The sequence below is a fragment of the Pungitius pungitius genome, chromosome 1 (genome assembly GCF_949316345.1).
Source record: "Pungitius pungitius chromosome 1, fPunPun2.1, whole genome shotgun sequence".
NCBI classification, from domain to species: domain Eukaryota; kingdom Metazoa; phylum Chordata; class Actinopteri; order Perciformes; family Gasterosteidae; genus Pungitius; species Pungitius pungitius.
Window position 1 is genome coordinate 9122023 of NC_084900.1, and position 9980 is coordinate 9132002.

Below are 9980 nucleotides of genomic sequence, written 5' to 3' on the forward strand. Positions count from 1 at the left end.
GCAATAGCATCTTTATTAATATCTTTGTGGAATACGTAAGGAGACAATTCAATGTTTCTGTGTTCATCCCAGGTAAGTTAACGTTAAACGGACTTTTTTTTTGCTCATTAATGTTCCTTTTGAAAACATTTTGTGTGGGTACAGTTACAGCTGAAGGTGGGTAAAAAAAGTCTTAATGAACTATAATTTTCTAACAAGGTAAAGATAATAAAATATAACGGCATTAAATTGGGTGGGCATACATTTAGCTTACGTTGGTTGGCAGGTGGTCATTATAATTCCTCTGATTTTTTTGATTAACTAAAGAAATGTTAACATGTATGATAACCAGCTGTAGTTTTCAGTGCCAGGTGACCCTGTAGTTAAGGGTTAAGTGAAGCAAAAACAAATTAAACAATGAACAACGATGTGTAAACCAGTTTAAGAAGGCACCTGAAATGTCCGTGCCATAGTAGAAAAATACAAACACAACGTTGGTCATTTAATTGATCGTTTCGGCGTCCCTATAAATAATGTGAATTCATGATTATCATAAAATACATTTGGATTCTTTGAGAATAACGCATTAGGAGATTCTGAGGATAATAGCAATGGAAACAGCTTCTAGTGAGATCCAGTGAGTGTAGTTTCCCCTTCTTTCCACTAGAGGGCACTTAAGCTATTTGTATCCGTCCCACTTTGAAATGATCCAACATTGCTATAACATAATCATATCAGAGCGAACTTTACCATTTGAACATTGCATTTCAGTTGACGTTAGATTTGTGCAAACTAGAATTTCCAACTGCCAAGTTTCTGCGTCTTAAATTCCTTTTGGACAAGATGTTGCCATGTGACCAGGAAACGCTGCACTACTTTGTAATACAAGTTTTAATCTGACCATGTTAGTCTATTTTCTGTGGTTTTCTGTTTTGTGTCTGTCCCATTTGGTGACACGTTTCACTTCTCAGTCCTTATCTAAATCTTTCCGAAGCAACCTTTACAGGAAGTAAACATTACCCTAACTTTATTTTCTCCAAAGAGCAAACGTAAGCAACCTGGGACTGGCTACACATATAGATTATTCCAATGAGGTCACAAGCCTTAAAGTTTATGAATGTTTTTGTTTGTCTCGACATAATTTAATCTTTCACCGCTAGAGGGAGGCAGTAACCACTAAGCTAAGCTGCAGAAAAAGGATGTTTTTACCCAAATGCATTTTAAAAATTCCAATATAGGAACACTTAACAATAGTCAGTGTTTCAACAGAAAATCAGTCACTATTTCCTTGTTCTTTTAGAATGGTTGATGTTAAATGCAGATATGGTTAGATGCTTTTGTCCTTATAATGACCACCTCGGTGTATCCAAGGTGCTCCTCTCTTTTACAATGGTAGTCAGACTTGGTTTGGTTATTTTATTTGGTTATTAACTTGTGAATTACATAGTCATTCCCTCTGTTTGATGAATAATGCAGCGTGTACTCTGTCTCTTGCCAGCCGTCAACACAGTATGAAGGACAAGCGGCTCTGAATATGACTGAATTCAGCATCTTAGCATTATCATGTCAACCTATTTCTATTAACAGGTAATTAGTTAACTACTACTTTACTGGCGGACTGAAGGTGTCCTGAGGAATAATGGCAACAAATACCTTTTAGTATTTATTTTGTTTATTGTAATTATCTTGACAAATACATTAGTACAACATGTATTTTTTCTTCCCCTCTACAAGCGATGGTTGCCCTGAAGATAAGACCTGGGATGTCAGCGTTTGTAACAATGCTGCTAGTCTTCCAGGATGTTCAGCTGGCTTCCTCACGTCTCTGGTAGTTTTTCTGTTTCTTGCATACATTGCTTTTTTATCATCCTATACGCCCCCCACCCTATTCTCTCGTTCAGTTCCCCCCCCCCCCCCTTCCTCGCAGATTTATCTTACACCCAGACCTTTCCCTTTCCGCCACCGTCTCGGCCTCCACAGCAGCCGGTGCCCAGGCCCCGGTGCTGGGTGGCTGGCAGGTTCTTGTACACGGCGCGGCTGTACGGGATGAAGCACAGGCCCAGCTGGAGGTGTCGAGCGAGGCGGCAGTAGGCGGCCAGCGCGAGGACCAGCAGCGGGGTGACCAAGAGGAAGCCCACCACCAGCAGAGCCACGCAGCCGCCGTCGGTCAGCAGGTCCGAGCAGTAGGTGGTTGCCCCGTGAGGGTGGACCTGGTGAGACAAGGGGAGAAGGAAGGCGCTTGGAAGTGATGTTGTTGCGAGAGCAATCCATTTTTCAGCAATGTGCTACTGTCACAAGAGTTGCACACGTTCACACCTGCAAGTCGCCAACAAAGGCTTAACACTAGGGCACTTTTTCAAACAACATTGGTTTTGATCTGAATATTTTACAATCTTCATATCCCCTTTCAGATTTGAGGTCAAATGTTAGGGGCAGAGCAACTTGGCCTGCAGATTTTTAAAAAGTTATTGTTTTGGCACATAGCTTTTGTATGTAGAGTTAACTTCGCTCACATGGAACACTAGTGGTTTGTGAAGTTCATGGAAGAACAGCTAAGGAAAACCGATGATGTGCTCTATGTGGTATGTGTGTTAAGTTTAGGACCGACACCAGTAATGTACCAGTAGATCTCTCACACTCTCAAAAAACGTAATCAGTAGGTCATTCAATGTAATTTGATTAAAAACAAATCACTCAAACTTTTTAGAAACTACTGTTGATATTGACCATATGTCGAAGCATGTAGTCTTGTTGCTGAGCTGAATACTATGAAAGTGGGAGAGAAGGTAAATGGGTGAGGGTTTCAGTGTGGGAGAGGAACTGAGAGACAGCGAGCTGCCTAAATCCTCCTTATCGCCCCATGAGGTGAACATTCGAGAGCATGAGAAAGCACTGAGGGGAGAGACTAGTATTTATCCTGGTAGATGTTTTCATTTTAGGGGGGAATTGAGTTTGCACTATTGGTAGTTATACAATAAAAGGAATCTTGAACTGTTGCTAAAGTGGTAATTTACAGATCTTGGTACCAGAATATGTCCGACACAAAGGAACTAAAATATTGTGATTTCATCCTGCAGGCTGTTGAAATTCCAGTTGGAGATGGAATGCAACACATTAAGGAGGGCGGTAGTGTGGGGATGAGTAAGCAAATAAGCCCTCTAGGAATGTGCCTATTTGTGTTAATGTGAAATAGAGTGTGTGTTTTAGGATAAGATATTATTGACTAAATTTCCTAAAATGACTGGAATATGTATGTCTCTTTGTTCCCTGTTCAATTTGAAAAAGCCCTAAATACTTTGCTCACCTGCCTGTACCTGCTTTTCCTCTCACCCTGTTTTTTTTCTCCCTTTGGCTTTCTCCCCCTCTTTCCATCCTCCCAGGTCTTAATAATCCCTCTAAGCTGCTGTCACATGAGGCCTAATTGTGAGGGGGAACGGGAACAGAGAATCCTGGTCTCTTCGATCATTAAGAAGGTCGTCGGCCTGCAGAAATGCCATCGCTAGGCATTAAAGGTCTGTGAACCGTGGTGACAGGTTAACGCTCCCTGAATAACGGGACCAGAAGGTTGTTTTGTTTGAGTTGCGTGTCTTCTTATTTTTAGCCGTCTACAATTTACATTCTGCCCTTTTAAAAAAAATATATTCCACCAAATCCCAAGAGTCTTTAAATTGCAATCTAAGTTTTAGGTTTTGATGGCTGCACAACTTACATCTCGCCTACATCTGAAAGAACCTCAGACTTATCAGATTCCAAAGCCTCTCATCACTGGTGCAGCCAAACTCCACCCTAAGCCCCAGGCCCAACTGTTTGGATCTTTTGGATCAAAGTTTGGAGATTAGGACTTTTAGATGTTATATAACAATAAGAATATGGCCAATTCTATATCTTTTTTTTTTTTAGTTTAGTTGTAGCCATTGTGTGTCAACGTTTTGCCTCATTAACACGCAAACATATTTTCACCTTCTTACCAAAGGACAAAGGTCACTGCACCAGTGTCAAGGAAACAAACCGTGGGCCATTGGCCAGATGTAGGCGAGAGCTACAAAGCCTTTAAAGCCCACTTACTCATCCACCCTCTCTTACCGTAGAGTGGCACAGGAATCCGAACACCACCATGACGATGGCCGGCGTCAGGACGGTGCCGAACACCAGTCCGGCGAGGCAGGCGTTGATTGTGGCGATGATCAGGTTCTGAGCCGTCACCAGCACGGAGCAGGCCCAGCAGTCCAGGGACCCCCGCAGCTCCAGGGGCCCTTCACTGCCCCCGCCGCCGCCGCTCTCCGCTGCGGAATAGGGAGGAGGTACGACTACACGCGACGGTGTCTCTCTGCCTCCGCCCACGGCGGCGGTGGAGGCGAGTGAGTTGGAATGGTGGAGGTGCTGGTGGTGGCTGTTGTGGTGGTGATGCGGTGGCAGTTCCTCGGACAGGTCTAAGGCCTGGTGGTGGGCCCCTTTCTCTAGAGTACTAGTCATACTCGTAGTGAACTGCGGACAGAAAAGTAAACGGATAAATGGCGTGAAATGGAGGGATGAGCACGGTAGTCAGATGGAAGAGTTACACAATAGCTTTTGTACCCAATAAAGTTCCCGTCTCGCAAGAGTTACCAGCTCCTGGTTCACCAAGAGTTCAGACGTTTTATCCACCAGGAAGCAAGCCTTGTGAGATGCTGTCGGTGAGGTGATGATTATCAGAGCACTGATTTTCTAACAAGTTGGATAGTTTATATAGTGGAGAGATGAAGGCTTACTGGCGTCAAAGTCTGTTTGTGTACAGCAGTGTGTTTGTGATGTCATGTCTGTGAGTTAAGCAGAGATGGTATATACGATATGTGCTCTAACAAAACCACTGTTGGCATTTCATTGAAACAAAACTTGTACTTTGGTGCTGAAGTTGTGCCTCTTCACAAAATATATGACCTTTGATGATTAATTGTAAAATGGCCTACAAAGTAGGTGTTCACAACCTATTTTAAAACAACCATTAATAATCCATATATTCTTACTGATTTTCTTGCTACAGTATTAAGAAAAGTCAACTGACCGGTTTCTGGTTCAGGGCTTGATTCCAAGACTCTACAAAAGTGCTTTGGGGTTTTCTGGTGATTTCTGTATGAAACGTGACTGTGGTGGCATCTTCAGTCTACTTCCATCCAAGCTCCTTTAGTTAGGAATAGGGTTGGGTATCAATAAGATTCGTCACTAATTACTGTGTTGATTATTGATTGGCTTGGTACCTTAATTAATCTTTTATTGGTAGGGATGGGTATTGTTTTTGTTTTTGTTTTTTTATACTGGTGCTTTCAAAAGGTACCGGTGCCTAAACCGATACTTTCTTCTTTCTTATTTTTTTACAGGACAAAACAATAATTGAAATGCCAAGGCAAAAATGTTTCTTCAAATTGAACAATAGATTGAACAACAATAAGTGAACAACACTTGGCTTCAAACTACAGCTTTGAACTTGACAACGATACATTAACTGTTAGTAACTTGGTGTTTCCCCTCTATAAGAGTTTGAAGTGTATATGTTATTTCATTGGAATTTGGGGCATATTAACCCTATCATTTAATTTTAGATTTTTGCTCATTGTGCAGGAACTAAAGAGCGCAAGAGCATATTGCTTATCTACCGTGTGATAGAATTTATTATTATTTCTACGTTTGGTCAACGCTTTGCTGCGTACAATAAAGACGAAAAGAATCAAACAACCTTCTGTCGGGGCGATAGTGCGCGCGCTGTGAAAGAACTGCAGACTTTAATAACGGAGGGAAACACTGACTTAAATAAATAGGAACAGAAGGTGGATGTCTAGCGAGCTGCTGTAGCTACACAGGCGCTAGGCTGTCGTTAGCTGCTGCAAGGACGGTGCCATCAGTGTTTAAATAAAGTGTTTCAATCGGCCCAGGAACCGAAAGCAAGCACCGAAATCTGCGTTGCATTTCGGTGCTATAGGTACCGGTCATGTTGGTACCGGTTTTCGGTACCCAGCCCTATTTATTGGTTCTTCTTGATTTTATTTTGTGAGGGGGGTGGGGAGACAATGAATTCAGAATATAATCAACAATGCCTTATGTGTGTATGTAAAACAAGGCTATCTTGAGCAGAAATATCAGAAGTTCAAATACTTTTGCAGCTACAATGATGAGCTAAGTGATTATCTTTCATTAATTAGGCTGTTCATATCAGCAAAGCACATCTCTGGCGCCCCCAGAAATCTAACTTTGTAAAAAAGGTCCGTGAGCCAGCTGCCAGGGCTTTTACTCATTTGGAACAGATTCAAGTTTAAAGTTGTTTTTTTTTTGTGGGGGGGGGGGCATCCCTAGTTAAAATCCATTCTACTTTATACCACATTTGATGTGGTATGCAGCTGCGTCTGGTAAAGGATATCCGTACTCAGAGGTCAGCACACAGTGGGGCCTCAGTTAGACAACAGACATTTGTGTGATCAGGTCAGCAGCCAAAAAACTAGAGCAGTGAAAAGATCCCCGAGGACGACACGGTGAACCTGTCAGGGTGCTTTCACGTTTGCAATCTTTAACATTCAGCTGTTTTTGGGGCAAGGATGGATTTGAAAAAAAAGGTTTTACACTTCGTGGTAAAGGTCATGGTAATTTGATAGCGCAGGATGGAATATTATCACTGCTTGACATGGCCTTTTGCCCATGTACGTCACCAGGATGCTCTGATGTTTGGGAACCTGTCCGGAAGTAGCAGGACCAACAGAGGATCTGTTTTGGTTGTGGCGTATGATGGTTCATGTTTATTTTTAAACCACATTGAAAAATCTCCTCCTCCATTCTGGCAATAGTTGTTTGATGTATTTTTGTCCGTTAGTTAAGCTATTATGAGATGTAACATCATTTGTCTGAGCAGAGGCACTATTCTTGCCCATTTTAGTGCATTCGCTGGATAAATATGCCGTTGAAGCTGAGCTCGAACGAAATGAAAAGCAAGGACTATCTTTACAATGCTGTCCTCGGTGCTTGAGTGCTGTTTATTTTCCACGCCTGCTTCCCATTGTTGTTCCAAGTGTTGTATTGGAAGGACTAGCAGGAAAGTGTATATGCCCCCATGCATGTGTTTTTAGAGGTGACTCATCGTGCCCCTTACTGAAAATACATTTAGGCCCTCCCCCCATTTTACTCACTGTATGAGCAGCACTTCTTTTGAACAATGCGTCATTCTATTGTTTGATGGAAATTAAGGAATTCTAAACCTATTGTTCAATGAACTCAACGTGGCTGCCGTATCTTGGCATGTCCCCCAACCCATGATTGATTCCCAACTCTTCCCAGTGTGCATGTCATCATGGAGAATACTCTCACCCAGTACTTGCAGTGTTGTGCCTGGATGCTGTAGGGACATTTTCTATTGTTCTAGCATTCTATTATTCTATTGTCTGTAACAAAGCAACTGCGGTAATTAATTCCATGTCCCTCAGACCTAGACTTGTTGCTTTATGTTCATCAGTAGTAAAGCAGACCTTTTGTCTCCCTTTAGAGAAATCCGTTGTAAGAAGATGTGTCGGCGGTTGAGTGGTAGTGATGAGGTTCTGAATGTCTGAGTGATGCGGCTGCATTTGTACTCACGTTGTGCTGCGGGGCCCGGTACACCTCTTGCTGCTCGTTCATTGTTGCCGCTTTTCTCAAGACTCCTTCTGTCCAGTCGGGCCTGGACACACAGTCACTCCTTTCGCTTCAACAAAGTCCCTTCAGCTCAACAAAAACAGGACTACTTTTCCTGCTCTTATACCTTCTGTGAAGTTGAAGGAGCGTGTGTTCTTTGGGGGTTTCCTCCTAAAGCCTTATCTGTTTGGTGGTGGTATGTCGGCTTCCTGCTGCTTCTTCTCTCCACTATCCAGAGTTGTCAGTGGAGCTGATTATACCCCAGAGTCTCTATTCCACATGAAATGTCTCTACTGTCGTGATGTCGATGGCCGTGGTCTTTGTTTTCAGTAGGAACCTCTTCTCCGTCCGCCGTCCTCGTTGTACCTCACCATCTGATCGAGTCCACAGTGCCGTATTTCCTTCCCTCCTCCACTCCCTGCATCCATCCCACTTTCTCCCCACCCACAAGGCTTATCAGACCCTGCTTTTCTCCAACAACTCCTCTCAGCACATGCACATTCCCTCTCACATATCCAGGACATGCTACGCCCTCCTTTACCCTGTCTCTGGCTGAGTGGGGGCTGGGTGTTGCATGTTGGGGGTCAGAGCGAGGCAGTTTGCCTGATAAGTTGAGATTTAGGAGAGCAGAAAATGAGGGGGAAGGGAAGCAGAGACAGACTTTGGTGAAGTGGTGCTGAGCAGATTATTCAGGTTGTGCGTTTTTGTTATGTTTGGTTGTAAAAGAGTCCAAAGGCGTTTTTATTGCAGTGACATGTCTGGCAAATGATGGTGTGCCAATCTTTCATCAGACTTTTACTGCTTTAATTGCCCATAGCTTTGAATTATTTGCTATGATTTAGATGTTTTCTTCTTTAAAGGAGCATTTGGGGATTTATATGGGATTCATTTTTCTCTAAACCTAACCATTTGCGGAAGTGAGACTATGGATATGCTTACTATAATATCTTACTTATCTCATTAGATGCCTGGTTGTGCTGTGCATGCATTAGTTCCTGAGTTTGAGCCAACAGCGCTTCACTTAAGGACATGAAGAAGTGGAAACAGTATTTTAGGCCTATTTCCTCACCTTAAAGGACATTGTCTCCAAATGCTCAGTCCTAAAACATCCTGTTTGAATTTGACAAAGCTGAACCATAACGGATAAACTAACAACGTCCATGTAGCTCTACTAAAAGTTGTGTGATTGAGATGAATTGGTTAAGAAAAAACAATGGATTAGGTCAATGTCTGCGGGAATTGAAGGAAGTTTGTTCCTAGGAGTTTGGCAGCACAGTCCGTGGAGACTAACAAACGACGTGTACTATTGGAGTTTCAAACGGTGGTTTATTGTATCTGAGGTCAAACCTCGGGTATGACAGTATTTGCACGATTTCAACATAAGAGAAGCTGTGAAGCCACTCAAGAGACGTCAGTGTGCACTGTTTGAAATGTATGAGATATGCTATCGGGAGATGTTGGATACAAGCTTGAGTTCTCTGGTTTACAGAAGTAAAAGCTACAAAGATATTGAAGGAAGCGAGATCGGGGAAATGATTAAAGATCAGAGCATAAGCTAAATGTTTAGTGTTGTCTGATCCTGATATTCTGCCCCTTTGCCCTGCTGTGAGGTTGAAATGTTTGTTTGGTCTCCATACTTTCCTTTAAACTGCGTTAAGTAATGCATGTTGATTCATTCTCCTGCAAAAAATATAGGTCTAAGATCTAAGGACTCAACAAATAACATGGTGGTTTATAGTAAAAGGTGATGAACCTATTGACATTTTTAGTATTGTTGGCATTGCCGTCTTTAATTTGGTGTTGATTTAATGTCATTGCAGTTAGTTGCAAAATGTGAACCTTTGTTCGTGTCTTGATTGGAAGCAAAAATGTTTTCTGCAAAGCAAAGAGCATTCATCATCCACCTCAACCCCACCTGACTGTGGAGGCACAAAAATACGGATGGAGGGTGTCTTCCTGTGTGGTTTGAAGCAGGATTTCCTTCTGTCTGTCCGTCCAGTAAGGCCGCGTCCCTCTGCCTGTCCTGTGGCCCCTAACTTGACACAGTGACCTGCCAGGGCTTTGTCACACTGTCTGGGAACACTGAGTATCATTCATTCATTCATTCATTCAGGCCCATCAATGGCCCATCTCTTCTTTTAATGTTTAGAAGTTGGTAGATATCTGGGGCAACAACAATGGTTTAAGTAATTGGCACAATCACTTCACTTACACATTTTAGGACAACGGAAAATTATTCTATGCAATTATCTTTGTCCCTAATGGTATGGCCTTTTTGATGTTTAGGGTGTGTACATACTATCAATATGGGCACCTTTCGTTGAGGTGTAACGTTATCCATGTTTATCATCCCCCTTTTTATTGGGGACCAAAGA

The 9980-nt window shown here is 42.5% G+C and overlaps 1 protein-coding gene across 1 annotated transcript; it reads right to left on the minus strand.

Annotated features, from left to right (window-relative positions):
- Positions 1-1359: 1359 nt before the first annotated feature.
- On the minus strand, positions 1360-8125 carry tmem88b (transmembrane protein 88 b). The gene is made up of 3 exons (XM_037481094.2): positions 7570-8125; positions 4063-4464; positions 1360-2189 (listed from the first exon to the last, which is right to left on the minus strand). The coding sequence occupies exons 1-3, from the start codon at positions 7609-7611 to the stop codon at positions 1914-1916; spliced, it is 720 nt and encodes a 239-aa protein (XP_037336991.2). The 5' UTR covers positions 7612-8125; the 3' UTR covers positions 1360-1913.
- Positions 8126-9980: the final 1855 nt, after the last annotated feature.